General features: G+C 31.5%; 2 protein-coding genes across 6 annotated transcripts in view; one reads left to right on the plus strand and one right to left on the minus strand.

Annotated features, from left to right (window-relative positions):
• Positions 1-8576, plus strand: part of LOC105249105 (DNA ligase 3) — a 33954-nt gene extending 25378 nt beyond the window's left edge. For 3 of the 5 annotated variants that reach the window (XM_025415614.1, XM_011254329.3, XM_020026870.2), the window contains 12 exons: positions 15-146; positions 354-433; positions 733-820; positions 897-974; positions 1351-1474; positions 1834-1904; positions 1976-2122; positions 3040-3627; positions 4455-4546; positions 5794-5893; positions 7651-7806; positions 7925-8576. In XM_025415614.1, coding sequence (XP_025271399.1) covers positions 15-146; positions 354-433; positions 733-820; positions 897-974; positions 1351-1474; positions 1834-1904; positions 1976-2122; positions 3040-3627; positions 4455-4546; positions 5794-5893; positions 7651-7794 — 1644 coding nt within the window. In that variant the 3' untranslated portion in view covers positions 7795-7806; positions 7925-8576. The other 2 variants (XM_011254330.3, XM_025415615.1) reach the window with 2 other exon arrangements.
• Positions 8577-10320: 1744 nt separating this feature from the next.
• LOC105249103 (allatostatin C-like) lies at positions 10321-21693 on the minus strand. Its single transcript, XM_011254326.3, has 3 exons — positions 21518-21693; positions 16903-17030; positions 10321-11847 (listed from the first exon to the last, which is right to left on the minus strand). Exons 2-3 carry the CDS (start codon positions 17017-17019, stop codon positions 11683-11685), a joined length of 282 nt encoding a protein of 93 aa, XP_011252628.1. The 5' UTR covers positions 17020-17030; positions 21518-21693; the 3' UTR covers positions 10321-11682.
• Between the last annotated feature and the right edge of the window lie 1803 nt (positions 21694-23496).

Genomic DNA, 23496 nt, shown 5'->3' on the forward strand with positions numbered 1-23496 from the left:
TTGATTTCTTTCAGGTGAATCTGTTCAAGGATTATATAGCGCGGGCATTTCCCGATGGGGACGATTTAATTCTCGATTCCGAGGTTCTCATGGTCGACAACGAGACAGGGCAACCCTTGCCTTTCGGCACCTTAGGAATACACAAAGTAAAAGCTTTATCTCTCTCACGTGTGACTAATTTTTTATTTTCATGATATGAACATTTTCAATATAATATTTTCTCTTAATATTTTTATGTTTAATTTGCTATTATTTCGAATCCTGTCACATCAATATTGTGTAAGAGTCAATATTACATGTTTTATATTAATATCAAAATAAAATTTATATCGCATAATCGAATATAATTTCAGAAAGCCGAATTTAAAAACGCCAATGTGTGCCTCTTTGTTTTCGATTGTCTATACTACAATGGAGAGATACTTATAAACAAGTAAATATATATATCGACTTTCTATGAAGTAATTTATACGATAATTCTGTTTCTTTCTTTTTTAATAATCTTAATCTATGTATTTTATGTTGATTTATTTATTATTACTTTAAATTTTATGATCAATAGTTTTGTATATAATATTGTTTACAAGATTTTGTAATAATAATACTTAGTATAATATTTTTTGATGTAATATTTTAAAGTAACTACATTGTACTTAAAACTATGTTAAACTGCAACTATATGCAACTATATTACAATGATAGAATTTTTCCTTTCTCGTTCTGTGGTGTTAGGTCTATGTTGGAGCGCAGAAGGATCCTGATGGATAGGATGACCGAGATACCGAATAGAATAATGCTATCAGAGGTTCACGAAGTCCATGTAAATACACTTTCTTTAGTTGTCATTTATTTACAGCAGTACCATATTGCAAATTATAATTCGCATCTTGTTTCAGAATCCGCGGGTTTTGGCGGAAAGAATTGTGCACGTGTTGAAATTAGGTCTCGAGGGTTTAGTTCTAAAGGACATCGATGTAAGTATCTATCTTCGGAAACGTGTCATGAAGATTTTGAATAAAAAAGTAGATTATATATAACGATATATATATATATATATATATATATATATATTTTTATTAATTTTCTTTTTATTAGATATATTATAATTTTTATGTATATTATTATGTTCATATAAACGATAATTTTCAGAAATTTTTTATTACATTTTATTACTTATTATTTATTACTTTTATTAATATATTATAATTAATATATTATATTGTATTTAATTATTTGCATTACTTAATTACTTTTATCATATTGATTCGTAAAAATCTCACGATAACATATTTCGTTCTCGCGTAAACATTTTTTCGATCAATCGAGGGGTTTAAAAACTCGTATTTTCAGAGCAAATACGAGCCAGGCAAGAGACATTGGTTGAAGGTAAAGAAGGACTATTTATGCGGGGGTGCAATGGCTGATAGCGCAGACCTCGTCGTGCTTGGCGCATGGTACGGCACAGGCAATAAAGGTTTGTACGATACGCGATACGTTATCACAGTTTGGTTACAAAAGATTTGTAAATTAAAATGATATAAAAACAAGATATATTGCACACAGTCTTTGAGAGTAATTTTTTTATTAAAAAAGTAATGATAAATAAAAATAATTAAATAAATAAGTTTTTTATTCTGTTCAAATATATATATATAATCATGATTAGGGTTGATTCTGATACATCTTTTAGAAAAGTCAAACAAAATTCGAAATTTTGAAACGGAACAAAGTAAAAAAAAAACAATGAATTTTTTGTACTCACATTCGAAATATATATTTTGGATTTATTTCTTTTTTTCACAAGAAATATTTCTTTTAAATTTACTTTCACAGGTGGCATGTTGTCAATCTTTTTAATGGGCTGCTACGACGAGGAGCGTGATAAATGGTTGACTGTGACCAAAGTAAATAAAATGATTAATCAAATTAATTCAATTCGAGCCAAGAATTAATATTTTTATTGTCTGAATGACAGGTCCACACGGGACATGACGATACTACCCTAACGGCGCTTCAAGATGAGCTCGACATGGTGAAGATCGGCAAGGATGTTGACAAACTGCCGAGTTGGTTGCTTGCCAAAAAACCCATGGTACCGGATTTTGTGGCGAGAGATCCCAAGGTAATCTATGCAGCTTAATCTATTAATGTTTTTCACTTTTGCCACAAGAGTTTTATTAGTATAAGGCAGATCTAGCGATATATATCGATTGTAATTTACAAAAATAATTCAATTCAACGATTCAGATCCAGAAATAATTTCATTTATTTAACAGAAAAAAATTCTTTGAGAAAGTGAATGAATTTGTAGAAATATTTAAAGCGATATTTAGAGAGAATTTAGTAAACTAATCAAGCGATATATAAATATACATAAATATATATAAATATATATGTACAAGACTGTGAGATAATGACATATTTTGACTTTGTTATCTTTTATATCATGTGTTTTAATAATGAAAATCGATGCTACAAATCTCTCGCTAAATTTTAGAACATATCTCCATATTTATATTTCTAGAAATATATCTACCGCAAATTTTTCTCCGTAATAAATTTTTCTAATTGTTTCATTTACTTTCCGACTAATTTTTAGATTATTACAAGAGAATTATGCTTATATTAAATAAACTTAGATTATTCAATAATTCAAATAATTTTATTCACTTTTTAATTTAAAAAATTTAAGAAAGAAAAATTTTTCTCTCTAAATAAATTTTTCAAGCCGAAAAATAAATGAAATTGTTTAGATATGAATTTAATATTCTGAGATTAAATTTTCTGCACGCGCTGCTAATAATACGATACTTTTTATGATAATTTTGATTAATAATGAAAGGCGTACCAAATGGCTCAAAAAATTTATTAGAAAAAAAATATACGATGGAAATATTTTTATAAATATAAATATATAGAGATACATTCCGACTTGACAATCTATATATCATCAATTTTCATTATTACGTGATATAGAAGATAACAAAGTCGAAATACTCTATTATTATCTCGTCATTAATCGTCATTTCGAATATCGAGGAACAGAAACAGCCAGTGTGGGAAATTACGGGGGCCGAGTTTACGAATCAGGGGGTACATACCGCGGACGGTATTAGCATCCGGTTTCCGCGTGTCACGCGAATTCGTCACGACAAGGATTGGTCCACGGCCACTAGTTTGAACGAGTTGCGCGGACTCTTCAAGAAGAAGCCGGATTCCGTCGACTTTAGTCATCTACTCGGAACATTGGCCGATGTCAAGGATACTGAGAAGAAATCTCCGAGAAAAAGATCTCCCGACTCGGCTACGTCACCGAGAAAAGTTGAGAAGAAGGCGAGGAAGGTAACGAGCTCACTGGACGAGCCGTCAACGAGTTTCAAGGAAATGTCGGAAGAATCTTTCGAGAAACGGAAAAGGGATAAACGCGACGAAGGATCCGACAATATTGCAGATGTTCAGCCGCGGAAAAAGAAATTGAAAGTATCGAAGATCGAAGCGAAAGTCAAAAGAGACGTGGCAGAGGAAACGCAACAGAATCGTGACGTTGATTATTATCTTACCGAAAGAATGGACGCAGAAGGATCTTCCGAGTCCTCGAGCGCCCTTGATCCAGACGACGAGGATACCGTAAGTTGATATTATTTTTATTTCTCTTTTATAGGATAATAAAAATTTAGCTTTCAACGATAAGAATTTGCAAATGTTACACGCGTTTCCTTTCTTCTTTTATTAGCTTTACTCGTATACTTATTTATTTTATAGCGAGTTTTATTGTTTGATCATAAATATCCTCTGTTGTTACTGATAGTTCTGTAAGGAAGATTTGTCACGCGAAGAAATTTATTTAGTTCGGTACTTACGATTGTCAGAATTTTTGTCAATCATTTTTTATGAGATTTGTAGAGATTATTTGCATTCCTATTTTCTCCAAAGATGATATATCAAAACATCACAGATTTCGTAAAGTGTATTCTTTTATGTCTTTGGAGAATTCTTGACTTGAGACAATGATAAATGTTTCTCTGTTTCGCTGATCTCTCTTAAGCTTAACTACGAACGTATTACCTATCAGTAATAATCTTCCACAGTTGCTTCTATTCGGAATTCTCCATCTAACATAACTCTCGCACTGCTATGCCGTTTAGCTATATGCATTTAATGTTTATTATTTTTTATTTTAAATTTTCTGATTTATATTGTTTCCTATTTTCTCCATATATTAAATTTTATATTATTTTACTATTAATTGCCTCTTTTCATTATTATTATTATTATTATTATTATTATTTTGTATTATTTTATCAGTTACATATTTTCTTAATTTACTTTTTATCAGTTTACATATTTTCTTAATTTTTAAATAATTAATTTTAAAATACATAATAAAATAATAAAAATTTTTCGTTTTCTTTCTTTTTCATTCTCTCTATTTATTATAAAATTTGTTTATTCAGGAATCGAACACTATCCTGCAAGACGTGCGAGCGACTTTTGCGCCAGGCTTTGATAAGGGTAGGAGGAAGGACGCATGCAGGATGCTCAAAAAGTATCCTTTTTTCAACATTATTTTATGCGATGATAATTCGCGCTGTACCAACATGATTATATTATCTTTACGTTCCCGATTTTATAAAAGCTCGATAATTTCACGAAAATTGCACTCGCTTCCGATAATTTCATAAATTTTTACTGCCCCCGTTCTTTCTCACTCTCTCTCTTTCTCTTTCTTTCTCTTTCTCTCTCGATCCTCCAATCGATTTCCGAAGTAGCGTAACATCAGCTATGCATTAACGGAGATGTTCGGAGATTATCGAGACTTGTAACGTGAATTCTCTATCTTTGGATTTTTGCATAAGGGATCTCCGTTTTTTTCCTCATTCAAGAAATGTTATATTGCATTAAAAATTAATTAGTGAAGAAAAAGCAAATTTGTGGATTTTAAAACATGTATTAATCTTGTATAATATCTTTTTAATTATATATATTACATTATTTCAATTATATTATATATGTTATTATATATTTCGTATATTTCGATTATGCAGTATAATAATTATAATAAAACTCTTTTTAATTGACATATTATATATATTTACATATATTTTGCGTTTTATTATGCATATATTAATACAAAGAGATATAATAATATATTTTTATGTATTAATACGTAAGCATTTTGATAATAAAATCACGCATGTGTTCTTACTTGGAAAAGAGAAGTAGCCGTTGTCTTCTATTTTAATCAAAGTTTAGCAAACGAAGCAAATGAAATGGCCGGTATGATTGAAAATTGTTCCAAGTTCGAAGTGCGAGTTATCAGATTTTCGCAAGCAGAAAGCATAAATAAAAGTAAGATCGATAAATATTCATAACCGGAATGTAATTATATATATACATATAATTGTGATAAAATTGAAATATATGTAATATATAACGAATTATGTACGGAAGCTGCAATCAATCGTCGAAATACATGTACAATAGCATATACAATATGTAATAGATACGATATATAATATAATAAATAAATCAGATCTCGTTTCTCCGGTGAGTTACAAAGTGACCAGACACCGCGCTGATTCGCGGAAGGAAATTCCTCGGGGGAACATCCGGTCGTTCGCTGTTTCCTATAAGCGGGGTGGCCAAAGTCCATTTTTCTCTTCGTCGTGCTTCTCCGAAGGGAACGCACGTTTCCGATTTGTTCTCCCGGGATAAGAGCGAATTTAAAGCCGAGCATATCTATTAACTATGTCCGTACTATGATCTTCCTTGACAAAGCTTGAAATACATTAGACTTGGCGCTACGATAGTAACGTTGGAAAATAGACCAGTCTCGACGGCAACCCACGTCATCCACACGCGCACGGAAATTCCGTCCACGGCCGTTCTCGTGGTAAGTTTGAACTAGTTATATACGGCACAATGCACATACGTGTTTCCGAGATTGTAATTCATGATAATACATAGTGTGGATGAAAGAGCAGTCTGGAACTGACTAAGAAATTTAATTTCGAGTGAAAAAAGATCCTAAAAAAAAAACGTATTTCAAAGAGTAAGCGTACATTTCGTATATATCAGAGATAAAAAGTTTCTAGATGCGATTTTATTACATGGAATTAATTTCATAAATTAAATAATGAAAAATGTAATAGTTATAAATGATATATGTGAGGAAAAAATTGTGTAAAATAAATTGAGATAAAAAAGATAAATATATTAAAATATATAAACAAGAATGTTAAAAATATAATATTATACAATAAATTATTTTATTTATAATTAATATTTAATGGTTAATATAATTTAAAATATTTTATTTTATATTATATTATTTGTTTATATATTTATTAATATAATATTATAATAATTTATTTCAATAGCAAATTCTGTCGAATATAAATTCAAATTTGGATTAAATTTATATAATTAAAATCTTGCGTTAACAAGTTTCAAACATTAATATAAGAAAGATGTAGAGAAAGATCTGGCGAATTATGGTAATTTTTTATCGATATATTCTAATTTTTGAAAGAAAACATTCTAATGTAATTTCTTTTATTGAGAATCGAACTTTTCTATCTGAAACTTTTCTATCTTAGGCGTTCTGTTTTCCGCTGATGATTATTTCCTGCACGTGTATCCGAGTATCGGTGAAAAATCGCGTGGGAAAGATACGCATACGAAGGGAAAGGAGGGAAACTATAACCGGATTAACCGTGGTTAATACCGCGGCCATTACTGTCTCTGCCATGGCGACGTTTAGCATTTTCCGTTATCCTGGAAGCAGGCTGCCACAGGCCGATTAATCGTCAGCACCAATTACCGGCCTTCTCCCGCTCGTGCCCGTTAATTTTCCACGTTACCGTAACGGTTATGGAAAATATATTTGCATATCGCAAACGCGTAGTATAAAGGGGGGAAGGGTGGCTCGCGTCATCAGGAAGACACCCCCGCGATTTTATGTCAATCCTGACGAATTCCTTCTCTATCGAGTTCTAATATGTAGGTGTATCTTGATACTTACATCATCAATTAATGTCGGATTTATAACAGAAGATCGATTTCTCTTCTTCTTGTTTTTATTAACGTAAGAGCCAATTATATAATCTTGAAAATATAAATGCTTTCGTGGTCCTTATGTTAATGCAAACAAGAAGAAAGAACGAATAAATCTTCCGAATGAGTAAATTATGACATTTTATTACAAGAAACATTGTTGCGATATTTTACACTCCATTAGCGTGTATCCATTTCTTTATATAAAAATATATGCATATATTTTTATTTATGCATAAATATTTTTTTTACGTAAAAGTATATACGTTAATAAACTGTAAAATATTACAGAGCTCGCATGTACAACACGGTGCTTCTTATAATAAAGTGTCATAATTTCGCAAAACTGTCTCATATACGGTTAATTAAAAATAAAACTTGTGCCTAATGATAAGGATAAAAGAACGTTTAGACTAATTATTTATTAAATATTAGATATTTTATACCACTCTTTTACACTCACTTTTTATAGACAATAGAGTATAATTTTTTGTTATTATTTTTTAACACGACACTTTGAAAATAAGAAGACGAATAAACTTTTCGCGAATTATATTTTTATATGAAACATCGTTGCATTAAATCTTCTTTCAGGATTTCACTAATTTTCCAAGGACCACCAAGCACGTGAACGTGTCCTGGTTGGAGGAGTCTGCAACGCGATCCGCGAAGCAGGACGAAATCTATCACGCAGTACAGCTGATCGGGGATTACTGCGATTGTTCTTGCGCACATTGACAAACGTAGCAGGTACTATATTATATAAATTATTTCTTGTAAAATTGTAAAGTAAAAAGAGGCGAAAGAAAAAACAATCGTTTTTTCGAAACAGATTTTAAGCTTTTCCACATTTTTGTACACATTCCAGAAGGCCGGACTTTATGTTCGCGATATTATGGAAAATAGATTCCTCATGTATGAGAATGTTTTTTTTGCAATGTTTTTTTTTTCAAAAAAACATTCTTCTAAAAAGTACGAGAAATCGAGAGAAGTCTGAAGATTTTCTTAATATATTATAGTTCGAATATTGAAATGTTGATGTATCGATTATTCCCTCTCAATAAAGTTATTCTTATATATTGATATCGATGTCGATACATTGTAAAATGATAAAATTAAAGAGACGGATAACATGACATATTATTTATATTTCATTGATATGTGTCAGATACGATGAATAACACAAGCGCGATGTTTTTTGCGCGCTGTGTTTACGTTTTCACTCGTCTTATCCTTCACGCGGCGAGACTCGAGTTATGCGTAGCAAAGCACGAACTATTTGTTAGGCATCATCCTTCGCGACAAGTACTAGTAGGAGCAGTTATTCATCTACGCGTTAATTTGTTTCGCGTTTTATTCTCATCTAATTCATCATTATTTCAATTAGCAACTAAAAATGCGTGTGTCTAATCAATTATCGTATCGTAACTATTTTCGACTCTTATCTCATTCTCATCTCATTTCGCAATAGGGATAGAGATACTGATGTCAAATTCTTTCAATTAATTGGCAAAATATTTTGTAAATACATCGATTTATATATTAATTCTGCATTGTTAATATTTATAAAAGAAGCATTTTTAATATTTAATCTCGCATTATAAGTCGATATTTATTGCAATAATTTAATTTCTTTTTTAATCTAAATGAATTTAAAATTTCATCATTATCTTTCTTTGTATTTAATTCATGTATTAATTATTGAATATATAGAACAGTCAAATGTGCAATTGAAAAATTTTAAATATTTATTTATATTTATTTTTTTTAAAGAATTTTAATTAAATTTTAAAATACTTAAATTGCATTTAAAAATTATATTTATATATTTGTAAATCTTAATTTCTTTTAAAATAAAAACGCACATCATTTTGATTTAAAAGTTAAAAGTTGATTTATCTAATTACTCTAAAAAACGACATTGTTTAACAAATCAAAAAGAGATTAAATATATTTAATAATTATATTAAATAATTTTATTTTTCCAAGTTACTTAAATTTGAAACGTGCGTATTTCGCGAGATTCACTTAAACTCTAGAAACAGTCGGCAAATCTAATTATATCTTCGAATCCGCAGATACTTGTCTTTAATTTATTTAATTCGTAACGCAACATAATAAAATTATGATTTGATAAACTCGTCGTAATATAATAAATCGTGCGTCACATACGATTAATGTGCCTGCGACCGTATTCATAATTAACCGTGTTTTCGCGAGTCTGTATAGTGTCATACGAGTGTAGTGTAGTGTGTGAAAAAGTAGCAAGGTTGAACAAAAGAGAAAGACCAACAAGTCCAAAAATGCAACGGGCAGCTTTATATATAGAGGGTGAGCATAATTTAGAAATTATTTTCCTTACTTGTTATTCGTAAAATTAATTGCTTTATGCAAATGCGTGGAAAATATTCTAAAGATTTATTTTGAAATAATTAAAACTTTTTTAACAAAATATTTTTATATTTTATATTTTATATATAATTTTATTGAAACCATAGATAAAATATTAAAATATTTTTCAACACGTTGCATTTATATTTAATATTTCTGGTTGTTTAAATCTTTTTATAAAAATTAAATTTATGTGATTATTTTAATAAATTTATAGCTTTTTAGCTAAATAAAATTAATTATTTCGATATAACTATTTATATTTATTATTATTATTATTTATTTCATCAAATATATATTTAATAAACAGATGAAAAATTCGATTCTTGCGCAATGATTAGTTTTAATAATTAATAATGTAATATTAATTAAATATTTATTTTGCTCTAATTAGGATGTATTTATATATTACAGATCAACATTGTGGTCAAACAATTGCGGCATAAGTGACTACTACAACTCGCCTATTCGACTACTACGCCTCGATGTCGGTGAGTAAATTATTTTTTATTTTATATATCCTGTACAGAAACATATGCGTATCTGTGAAAAATGAGTAAAACTCACATTCTCGTGTGTGCACGATATAAATAAAATTATCTCTGACAGAGAAGGAAAAATTTATACTTTAATGGGTTACGATGAAGAAATTATATAAACCATTAAATAGGAGAGAAGGTCTGTATTTTCTCCGATTAAACGAATTATGAGACTCTAATTTCCCAAGTGATATTTCGACGATTAAACATATTATTAAAAGAAAGGATAATTCATGTATTGGTATCGATACGCATATTTCCGACGCTCGCAATAGGCGAATATCGAGGGAGACGAGTAAAGGGAGGCTGGAGATAGGAGAAATATTTTATATAATTGAGGGGCAATTACACAACAAGTTTAATCATTCACAGAACGCTGTGACATATACAGGGCGGGACACATCGACGACGCAGGCAAATGAAATTACGCGTCAATTAAACATATATACGTGTCGAATAGCGCGCTAGAGGTTGGTAGGTTTTCATGATACAGAGATAGGAGACAGTTTACAACAGCACGAAAGAAGAATTAAACTTGGCACGTGTCCTCTGCGGTATCCTCTGATATGTATTCGATTATATCGTTACCCTTTGCATTCGCGCGTCCGCTCTCTGTCGTATCATTATCATTTACAGAAACTAAATTATTTTCTACGCGATCGATGATGTAAAATTAATCGATGTCACAATTAATTTTACATCACCTTTTTACCCCTTTTTCCACGATTTTAATTTTGATCCTCTCTCTCTCTCTCTCTCTCTCTCTCTCTCTCTCTTTCTTTTTCTTTCTCTCTCTCATTTTTTCTCTTTCCTATTTATTATCCTTTATATTTAGCTTTTATCCTTTCTCTTGAAGGGAGGGAGTCGATGCAAAGGGTTTCGAAAACAGCCGACGGGAGTGACTTTCGCAGCTAGTTTGTTCTTGAAAGCTCTAAGTCGGATAACTTGAGGAAATGAGGAAGAATCCTTCTCTTTTCTTTGTCTTTTCCTCGTACACACTGTCGAGTCGGAAAGTTGAGGAACACGCCGGGACAAACACGCGAGGAGATATCGAATAATCGCTCGTTTCGGGGGCAACCGACTTTGACTTGCGCCCCCGACGATAATTCCCGTTTTCCGCTCGTGCGGTTTATTCCCTCACGGATTAATAATAATGCAGTCTGTTGCTTCGAATTAGAACGAAGAAAGACGTGTGAAGAGGTGAAAGAGAATTGTTTGTGCGCGCACATTTTAGTTATTATCATACTTGAAATTAATTAATAAATCCTTCACGAAAAGAAAGTTGACGCCTTGTAATCTGGAAATTATTTCCTCGCCGTAAAATTTTTCCTTGAATGAATCATCAAATAATATGTTATCATCTATCGTTTTACATCAAATTGCTTCGTTAAATGCATCAAAGAAAATACGTATTTAAAGTTTCGCGTATTTTAATAATGCTAAATTATAATGTCCTTTTGATAATCGGAGTAAATGACCATACGTAGCCACTTGTAAATTACACATCTCCGTTTGATATTTTAAAATAACTCGTTAATTACATTTTTTTGTTTATGGAAATTTAAGAGATTCTCTGAAGTCTCCTTCGCGTGTCTATCGCGTTTCTAAACTTTCCGATGGTAAATATACATAATATATATGTACGAGCTTCCCTTGCGCGCGTCTCTCGCCCTTCGTCCTTTTCCCTTCGCCCTGCTTATTTACCGAAGCAGGACACGGCGTTGAAGGCGCACTGCTTCCAGTAGCTGCGTTTACGCTGTAAATCGCCAATGTCCAGCTGACTGCGAAGGCGCTTCACGATCTGCTTGGTGAACAGGTAATTTATCAGGGCTGTCTCGATGCTGCCGTCGTCGTCTATCAACTGAAACAATTAGACGACATCGTTGACTACTTTCTTCTTCTTGTTTGGGAAGAAGGGAAAAGGGCGAAGACTAACGTTTATTTTTGGATAAACGATAATCGGGAACAAGTTACGGCTGGAGAATGACGAGAATTTGAGAAATTTGTAATAACAGTAATAGTTTGCATGTTTCGTTCCGGTATGTTAAATAAAATGTACATCTAATACAAAGAAAGTATTGTAAAATTTGTAATAAATTAAATTATCATTTTATTAGATATATTTATTAGATGTATAAATATTTACAAAGAAATATAAAAATTTCTAATATTGCCACAAAATGCATGTTGCAATAAATTCCTAAATAAATACGCAAATATTTAATTTAATTAAATTTGATTACATATTGTACATATTCCACAAAATCATAATTCTAATTTACATAATTTTTCATGTTTTATTTTCATGGCATCGTGATATCGAAAAATTTCGGGAAAGAGGAAAAGCGATTGTACAAATAATAAAAGTTTACCGTGTTGCATTGCCTTTTCATTGATATTGTCAAAAATTATAATTGTAGCATAAATTGCAATAAATAATGATTCGGATACCATCGGGACCGATTTTGTCGCAAGTCGCAATTCATCGTCGATTTTACCGTCGATTTCGAAGAGCGCGCTCTTTCTAAATACGATTACTCTCGATTAATGTTCCGATAATAAAAAACGAGAAACACTCGCAACGCATTACGAATGAGAGCTCGCGTTTTTTCGTCAGTGGGACATAAATGGAAACGCAACATGCGCGTCGTCGGGTCGAACTGTTGTTTTTATTGTCAATGGATGCAATCTGCACGTCTGCTCGGATCGATTGACATATTTATTTATTTCAGTTTCCTCATCGTGACGCGAACAAAATAATGTAGTCGTGATTGCGTTTTGCATAGCAAATATTCGCGTAAGATCGATCGATCAGATTGATATTAGAAATTGAAGAATTAATTAATTTATTTATTTATGCGATATTTGCGATTCCGCTTCTCGCGAATCGAGCTTTCGAAAGAGAAATTTAGGAACGTTTCGACATGTAAAAGAAAATCTTGAAAGTACTATTTATAATTATTGACTCTGTGCGATTGATTTTGAGTGAAAAAAATTGAACGACACTGTTGAGAAAAATGTAACAAGAGAGGATGCATTAAGAGAATTGGATATTATATTTAGTTCGATTTATACGTAATATATGTGTATTTTTATTTCATTTTACGCAAAAGATATACTCTTGAAAAAATATATTATTTTAATGTTACATAATTTAATGTTACACGTCCTTTTTTCTACAAGTATTTAGATTCTTTTTGATGCAATAAGAAAATTGTAGTTTAATTTCAAGTATTGCTTTATTAATCTGTTCCTTTTATATGTAAACAAAGATCAAAAGACTATAGAAATTACATTAAATCGAAAAATGGGATATTTTGTAAAATTTTCATTGGAACAGATAGGCAAATAATGTTTGCTTTTGTTAAAAAATATATGTTTTTAATAGTATTTTTACGTTCAAGCAGTCGAGATGCCCTAATATATATCAATGCGTGAAAATTAATTCAATTTATATGACTTTATTTCTTTTTATTTTTAACATATATCGCTTATTCTCGCGAGAGTAAATGCGATTCTTTTTCCTCGTTTATTTAATGTTAGCTCTCTTTCGGAAATTTTATCGCGGAGATATACTTCTTGACTAACAAAAAGTCGACGTATAGAAAGGACATGTGTTTCGGATTCTCTTTCCAATAAACGAGTCCCCAGAGTTTGTACGAGAGAGCGAACGAAATCCCAATGGTAAATTGTAAGCGTTATAGGAGTGCAAATTCCTCGTGATTTCGTGAGGGTAATTTTGTGATTTCTCTTCTTCTCTTTGCCCATCTTTTATACAGAATATAAAAAAATAAATATTTCATTAATCTCACTTTTTCCATTTATATTATACGTTGGTTGCTTTCTCGATGTTTCTTAATATCTCTGTCTTGATCTTTCAATGTTATATTTGTAATATCATATATTTTCTCAATTTTTTATATTACATATTTTTTTTTTATTTTAAGAGTTTAAATCTTTGATTTTTACACTTGTGATATTTTATACCTTGCTTTGTAAAAACTTATTTCCGTTGTACGATGTTTTTCTCGAGAAAATCTCTTATCTAAGATTTACAGATCACAGATCGTGGATTTTAAAATATTATAAAAATGTGAGCTGCATGATTTCATATAAGATATTTTTCAAAAGAAAAAAAGAAAGACGCTTTTTTCAAAAAGCGTCTTTCTTTTTTTGTCTCTTTTTTTTAAGCAGATAAAAGTATTCATGCAGCGTGTAATTTCTCGATAGTTTGAACACATTCTCTAAAGTTTCCGGTATAAAAATCGTACAAAAAATAATACATTTATATATTTTACGAAAATTTACAAAAAGAAGAAGTGATAGCGTGCGTAAAAAAATATTTAAAAACATTTTTTTAATGTAAATAATTAATTGTTCGGTTAAAACGTTTGTTGAGAATTTTCTTTTTTTCTCTAATGTATATATATATATATATATATATATATATATATATATATATAATTATTACAAGCTTTTTAGATATTTCTTAATATTTTCTTCTCTAACGCTTGCAAAATTTCACTCTTTTTATCATGGTTATATTTTTCTCGAAGAACCCTTTTTTCCGAGAATTATTGTTCGGTGTTAAAATTAAGAAGCTGAAGAGAGGCGTTAAAGCGAAAGGGCTTCAAAAATCCGGATTAGTAGATTATCGAGTCACGATTTATTGACCTCATCGCCGCTTCCGCGCTCGCCTTCGTTCTTCTTTGCTCTTCTTGAAGATGTTGATTCGTATTTATGACTCGATGCAGTTGCAGTTTACGGTAGTGGAACTTTGATCGCGCGAATAAAACGGAACGCAAAACGCAATTCGAGCTAAAAGGCCTGTATGTTTCTCGATTCTTGAGTCGCTAAGTCTTCACTCGGCGAATTACATTTTTCTCCAATATTTTTCAATCTATTCTATAGCAAGAAGAGAATCTGCTGACGATAACGGGACAGATGTAATCGATTGTATAATATCGAAACGAGAAACGTACAGTTGTTTTTCCTTAGTGTAACGCGAATCTAAATTACTCGCCGAGCGAGTTATTACTTTTCATGAAGCACCTTGCATCACGATAGATCGTTGTTTTTTTTCTCTCGATAAATCCGACGAGTTAAACGAAGCTTCTTCTCTCTTGGTTTCTCTTACATTTCTCCCCTTCATCTTCGTCTCATTTGCAATTCAGGGAGGAGATGCGGTTACGCAACGTACAGCGATGCAATTTCTTCGAACTTTATTCCATCTGCGAGTTGCTGATAGAAAAATAGTATCAACATTTTCATAGAACTCTCGCTCCCTCCTTCCGGTTACGTCATCTCGTAACAATATCCTTCCGGAATTCATCGAGTAACAAGTGTATAGAATCGATTTGTCGAGCAGCTTCTCGATACTTGCACTTTGACGCATATTGCATACGTGACAGCTTCCTTTCCGTCCTTTTATTCTCGCCCGGCAAGTATTTTTATTTCGAGATGGATCTTTCAAATCAAGCGTAAATGTCCCGAGACGAGAGATACGGAGAGAACGAATTGCGTGATATGAACATGCAGTTATTTTTCTATGAGACTCTTTTTTCTTCTTTTCTTTTTTTCTTATCTTTCTTTCGCGGTGCAGTCGCGTGAAAAATTTCAGAAAATAGTGTTCTCTGTAAAAAAACCACGTTAATCGTATTTTTCATCTTTAATGAGCCATCCTTGAATAATTCCCAATTATTTTTAATATCGACAACGTTGCTCTCCTTGTCAACGAGTGATTCTTGTTATGTCGAGAATTTTATGAAAATTTCAAGAAAATAATTCGTCCAGATCATTAGCTGCTTTGAGTACCTGAAGAACTTGATGTACAAAATGCCAATTCATGAGAATTTTATTAACGATGAATTTTCCGAACAATTTGAGATCGATTTTCCTCAGCGGAAATGTCAAGGAGAATTTATTTTATCATTTATCGTAACTTTTTAATTTTCAACATCATACATCTTCATGAGTGAGCTTCAAATTAAAATTCTATTAAAGTATAAAGTTTACTTGGAATTAATTAATAGATATGGTTTTCTCATCTATTTGATTCACAAGCTTGGAGATCTTACGCGAAATACTCTCTTTCTTTGACTCGAAAATATATTCTTGGAAGGAACAAAAAATTCTATTTCAAATCTATCAAAGAATCTGTCAAAATTAGCTCGTTGCGAGATATCTTAAAGAGTCGAGAGTGCGAATGTCAGGAAACTTTTTGCGAGTTTCGAATCACGCGGAAGCAAGTATCTGTGATCGATCTCGCTGTTCGATTACAAAGCAATGGAAAATACGAAGACGCTTCTGACAGCTGTCAGATAAATCCCTCGCTGCGTCCATTTTACTCGCCAATCAATCCGATCGAACGAAAGTCCTTCGAAAAAAAGGAGGAAAAAAACGCGAATCCTGATTTTTCGCATTTTATTTTTCCGACGTTTGTGAAAATGAGATTTTTTTCTCTAACGGTCCGGATTTTTTCCATCGCTGGAAAAAACAATTTTAATTCCTCGCGAGAGAGAGAGAGAGAGAGAGAGAGAGAGAGAGAGAGAGAGAGAGAGAGAGAGTTTACAAATGTCGCGAATCCTTGCTCGAAGTGGATCTAGGAACGATACCTTGCAAGAATTTTAGATGCGCGTGCGCGAATTTGAAAACTTTCGCTTTCTCTGAATTATGAATTATGAATTATCGAAAAAATTGGAAAAATAATCCGAATTCGACTGGAATGATCTCAAATATCACGCGTTTTCTGATTTATAGTCTCGTGACTTCGACAGCTTCTTAGAGAAATTTTTATCGATCTTTGGTTCTAAAAATTTTATTTTACAAAGATGATCTCTTTTAAACGAGATATCGCGCGCGATATATTTAATTCGGACATCAAAAAATGGAAAAATTTTATATTCGATTTACTTACATCCACGGTGTTCAACAACCTCTCTTTGTCTTTGTCGGTTGTTGGCATCGCCGCTGACCATTCTGCCAAAACGAGAAGCACCAACGCCAGTGCAGCTATATTTCGTACCGACGACATCCTTGTAGAATCTGAAAGTGAGAATGAAATGTCGAAAAATATAAGAATTTTAATTCGTATCCAGTTTAAAATAATATTTTACTAAAATCCCTCGAGACAAATTTAATTTTATCTTTTGTTTAAATTGGAAATATCGAGAATTATTTCAATCATTATCGATGACCAAAATCTTAAGGCTAGCATAACACCTTATCACAACAAGAATTTCTTGAATAAAAAAGATTGATTTTTTGATTGTATTTTGAGAAATTTTCGAACATTGCAGCTGCACGTCCTTAAAAAAATATAGATTTATCTTATCATTGCGATATTTATTTATAAAAATCGATGCAAAAATTATTTTAAATAAATAATCAATCAATCAATCAATCAATAAGTAAATAAATAAATAAATAAATACTAAATAAATAAATAAATAAGTAATAAATAAATAAACGTATATACTTTTTTAAAATAAAAACAGTTTAAAAAGTATATTTCTTTAATATATAACGTAACTATGTGTTTCATATTGATGATATATTTGTCAGAGAGAACAATCAAGAAGTGAGAATTCGTGTCGTGAATTTTGTCTTGTCGAAAGTGAAGAAGTGTCAAGAATAATTTTATTCCATCGAATCGATGCGAATCTCGACAATCTTGACGTCGAAACATTCGATTAAAAGGCGATGTATGTTTCGCACTTTATATCTACATGTCGAAAAGGCACATCGAAAATCAATACAAATGATCTGGATGCCGATAACTAATGGACCCGCTAACGATTCGTACAGTTAAGTTCGTAGGCGTATTTTTTCTCTCTTTTTTTCTCAGCGTACGTGGCAATCTCTCATCTCTCCACGTTCCGTACATTTCATTTAGATAACGCAATTATTTAATAATGTACCTCTTTATCTCTTTCGCAAAATACAGAAGTAATAAATATTGAATTTCTGATTAAAAAGTTATTGGAGAGAGATTTAGAAGAATATTAAAATATATTTATGAGAGGAATAAATGTGAAATGTGGAGCGCGTATTTGAATAATACAAGCGTTCGTCAAGTTGAAGAGTTTCGATCGACTGGTATTTCAATCGAAGAATTGCAAGAGCGTTCTTAAACACGGCAAAAGTATCACCGAAATAAATATATAATAGATACTGATAAAGAGATTCTATTACAATATATTTTAAAGAATATATTTTTCAGTCTTTGGAGATTTGTATTTCTTGCTTTCTCATTTGAGCGAGAAACAATTAGAAATTTGATAATTTCTCCGCATTTGATAATTTCTCCTTTTTCATCTCTCAAGCAACTAATAAAATTTATATTTTATTAAATTTATTTTTTATTCGTTTTATTAAATTTATTTTATTTTATTAAATTTATTTTATTTTATTGTAAAATTTTTATTGTAAATTTATTGGATTTTATTGTAATTAACATCGTGGAAAGATCGCTCGTGAAGCTCCAAGGAAGAATTCTTTGGCCAATTTCTTTTGTATCGTTATTTTTCAACTTCCCGATAATTTCGATAAATAGGAAAGGTAAAGTTTCACTTTAACAGATTAAATTGTTAGATCAGTTTTCGAGAGTTAGTTAACTGGAACGAAGTGTGATAAATGAAAATTGTTAATTTAAATTCTACATTTAATTCGAAGGAACGCAGCGAAAACGAGTAGGTCGACAGGGTACGGTGGACGTGTAGAAATATAAATACACAGGAGGATGAGAGGGAGAGAGTGAAGGAGGGTTAAATGGGAAAAACGAAGCCCGCGCGAAGCTCACCACCCGCGGTTCGTTACGCAATCCGCTAATTGCGAAGGACAATCGACGATACGCATTATTATTGGCCGCTCCATCAGATAAATTTGTTGCGGCCGGAGATATTCGAGCGCGGAACAGAGATATTGGATCGTCGCACAAAGCGCACAAACGAGCGGCGGGCGACAACGAGCGCGCGTTGTGGTTTGCGCGAATCTAATTCATTAATTAGAAAAGGTCATCGCGATAATTCGAGCGCGAATGCGTTTTACCGAATGCCATGGTATATGTTAACCCCGCGACATCGAAACTAACGATTGCGCTGATAAAATCGCTGATAAAATCGCTGATACATCTCTGGCGAAGGGAGAATCTTGAGCGCTCGAGGGAGGAAGGAAAAGTTTTCTTTTTTCCTTTAAAGATCGCGAGACAAGAAGCAGGATGCTTGAGGATACGAAGAAATTTCGAGCATTTTTTACCAGAAATTTTTTTTAGACATGCTCGCATTCCTGGAATTTTCTTAAAAGAAAAAGGAGGAAGATTGGAATCTCTTTGCACTTTTAAATTGTTTCGGCTCATCGTGATCTCGAAACTCTTGCGTTTCGATAATATCAGCGGTGAATTTCACGCCTCTTTAGGTTCGTATTCGAAATATATCGGTTATCGTTGCATTTACTCTTTATTGGATTATTGTGAAAATTAATACAAATAATTAAGCGGAAATGTCGAAAAGCTCTTCTCTGAAAATTGACCCAATTTAGACACAAGTGAATTAATCGAAATTAAACACAGTTTTTTCATTTTTAAATATTTTCTCTCTCCTCGATTCTTTTTCAAAAAATACTCAATTTCGATTCAATAACTTTATTTAAATAACAATTGGATAAAAAAAATTTGCAGATGTCTTGCATTAACTTTAAAGAATTAATAAAATAAAGATTTATTATAAGGAATTATTATAAAGAAAATTAATTTAATTCCAATTTTAAAACTTACTGTCTATAAATTTTAATCATAAGTTATCTTGACAATAATATCTGATAAAAATGATCTTAAAATTTTACAACCCTATGCTCATTTCAATCCTTTCGAATTATAAGCACTGAATGGTTAGGAAATCGCCAAGTCCGACCATAACAATCCCTTTCTACTGCCGCTATAGTAGTAGAGCTGTACGCACAAGTAGTAGTATTTCTAAATAGTATTTATAAATTTATTTATAAATATTTTATTATATTGTTTGTTATTATTTGTAATTTAGCTTATTTATTACTTATTTATTATTATTATATTTAATATTATTACGTACAATTAATATATTTATGATTATTTTTAATTATTTGTTCGTTATTCTTTATAATCATATTATTATTTTATTTATATGCAAACAAGTTTTGTGAGATAAATTATAACTAATGAATGAAAAAATCATATAAATCAATAATAATTTTAACGATAATTAAACACGAGAATAGTAGTTTAAAAAACTATTCCAAGCGACAAAATTTGCACATACATTTCAATATATATATATATATATATATATATATATATATATACAATATATTTATATATTATATATATTATAATTTTGTATAATATATATTATTTTGTAATAATATTAAATATATTATATATATATATATATATATATATATATAGGTATATATATATATATTTATAAATTATTTACATATAATTTTATATACCTATTATTTCACATACTTATTAATTTACCTTTAATTTATAGCTACTCACATTCTTTTAAGAAAATGTAATTACAGTACTACTGTATTATTACGGAAAGTAAAAAGTTTTAACGAAAGAAAACCTAATTTGTTCACGTCCGTTCGCTCAACGTGAAATTATACGTTAGTTTACAAACGGAGTCGGAAAAGTCGTGTGAAAATTCGACAAATATACATCTCAGGTACGTGTCGTCTGTCGAACCCTCGTCGTATCCTCAAAAGTCAATAAGAAGACCTAAATATGCGAGAGAAGAAGTTACTTTTTATTAAATTTTGATTCGACATTTCTGCTCCACTCTATAAGAGATCCCATGTTCTATATTTATGTCATAAATTATCGTAGAAGCGACGTCCGATAGTAAAGTTTCTTTCTCCACTGGAGTATTCATTTTGTTTCAACTTGCGAGTTTATTTAATACGACTAATTAATTATATTAATTAATTATATTTTAATTATATTAATTTAATTTATATGCAGAGCGAAACGCGTGCGCGGTTTTTTCGTCAATTTCCTCGTTTTTAATAACTCCCTTACTTATTTTATCGAATATAATTGTCCTTATTGTTCCCGTGGAAAATTTACTTTTTTATTTAAAATTGATTTTTATATTATTTTATTTTTATTTCTATATAATTCGATTCTCCCATCATTAATTTTCTCTCTAAAAGAAATTCGCGTGAGCTCGGAAAGTCGCACAAGGAAACGTAGGTTTATACTTCGCCTCGTATTCCCGAAGGGCCAATGACGGAATAATCTCCGCAAAGAGATCCTTTCCAACTCGTCTTGAACCCCGCGTACAACATTATCATAGAAACAAGTCCGATTACAAGAGTCTTTTTCTACTAATATTGCAAGAACACGCGACTTCTCGATTCTATTACCCTCACTCTAATTTTTTACATTCCAATTTGCGTTAAACGACTTGTCGAAAGGACAATCGGGCGCACGAGAAAGGCCGGGACCGGAAAGCGCGCGAAGGAAAGGGTTGGAGAACGCGATTTTATACCTCGTGCAAACTCGATGGTCGTCCGGTGCTTCGATCCCGATGGGGGTGAAGGGAGCGTGACACTTGAATGCGATCCAAGACAACTCGATGGAGACCCGGGTAGCGTCGTCTCTTCGATGTCTCCGCAACAGAGTGACCGAGCTTTGGTGCACGCGACCACTTTATACTCCCGCCGGCTGGTGCGGGCGGTGGTAGCGGAAACTCACCCTCCTCTCGCGGAAGGAACCCACAACCGCCACCTCCTGACTCTCACCCTCACCCTCTCCCTCCCCGACAATGGCAGCCCGCGTCTCGCCGGCTGCAACGCAAGGATACTTTACTTCCTCTGGAATTTCGAGCATTTCGAGCAGTAGCTTTTGGAATTTTATATACGAAATATTTGTGTATTTTAATAATCGCATTAAAAAAGAGATCTAAAGGTGATATTTTAGTTTCCGTTTCACGAGATTTATTTAATATAAATAATTATAATCGATACAATTATAATTATTACAAATACAAAATGATAAATTAGAAATTCGTAATAAAGATAATTGTCTTGAGAGAGAAGGATTCGCGAATGTTCGCGATTTTATTTTACGAATTTGCGTATATTTTACGTAAAAGAAGAAAAACAATTTGCTCGTGAACAAAATGAGAGTTTCTTTGGTTAGATTTTTGTTTAAGGGTATCGGGAAAATCGATGGAGGCGATGGTTTTTACCATCTTCTTTATAAGTTGCTCTTATCACAGTAGAATTACATTTCCTAAAGGTTCATTCCTTATCATTTCAGAATGCGACTGAATCATTTCAGAATGCGTATCTCGTAAATGATCGTTTGGAAAAATACATAGAGACCTCCCGTTTATGCTTACGTTTTCGATATAAAAGCCACGATTTTTCCAGACAATGTCGTCAACGATTATCCTTAACATCGAGTAAGCTCGCAAGACGGAGAGAGAAAAAGCGACCGAGCTGAGGAGAAATCAAGTCGGCGGACATGCAAATGAAATTATGTGAGAAAATGACGGAACAAGGAACTTGATAGTAAGCGGAATTCCGAGAATAAGAGGAATGTAGGCGAGTTAATTACAAATACCGATACAAGTCTAATTAATATTCTCTCTCTTTCTCTTTCTCCTCGAGAACATATGCGGTCCCTACTGAAAAATTGTGTGTGTTAATAATTGTTGTTCACTTGGGAATCGCCGAGATGTAATATTATTTTCCTTTCGCTTTTTCTTTCTCTCTTTCTTTTTTTTCCTTTTTCTCTTCGCTTGAAAAACTCGGTTACTCATATATAATACGTGTTTCGATCCATACAAGGTGTTCGGGGACCATTGCGTGTCCTTTGATCGTAGTTTCTTCGACTCGTTTGATGTCGATTTTTCTTTGGCGAGAAAAATGTCACGGATCACCTTCTCCTTTCTAATTCATTATCATTCTACAATAAACAATTTATTTTGCTTAAAAATTACGCGTATTTATTCTCTTGCAAAATTTGCGAAAGTAAATGATAAATGATAATTTATTTTTCTTTCTTTTTAACTTTAAAAAATTAAATTTTTGTTAATTTCTACTGACAATATTTAAAAATATCATTATATCATATCATAATTTAATCCTTGCGATACTAAACTTTAATATATATATAATATTTTTATTTTTGTTTAAAATTATAAAAAAATAATTGCATTATATATTATACATTATCCAGCATATTTTTCAATATTATTAAATTTTAAATATTACTTAAATATTATTTGAAATATAATTTAAAAAATATATCATTTAATTTAATTTAAAAAACGAATAGCGGAGAAATAGGGTATGTGCGGACAAAGAATGCAACTTTAAAGAAGAAAAAATATAATAAATGCAATATGTATAAAACGGAACTATATAATTAACTCATAACTTAAGACAGAAGCGCACTGAAAAGAAAATTTGCACAAGAAATGAATTAAAAGAAAATAAAAATATAATACAAGTGAGAGAT

This window comes from Camponotus floridanus, unplaced genomic scaffold (genome assembly GCF_003227725.1).
Source record: "Camponotus floridanus strain SB8 unplaced genomic scaffold, Cflo_v7.5 scaffold124, whole genome shotgun sequence".
Classification (NCBI taxonomy): Eukaryota; Metazoa; Arthropoda; class Insecta; order Hymenoptera; family Formicidae; genus Camponotus; species Camponotus floridanus.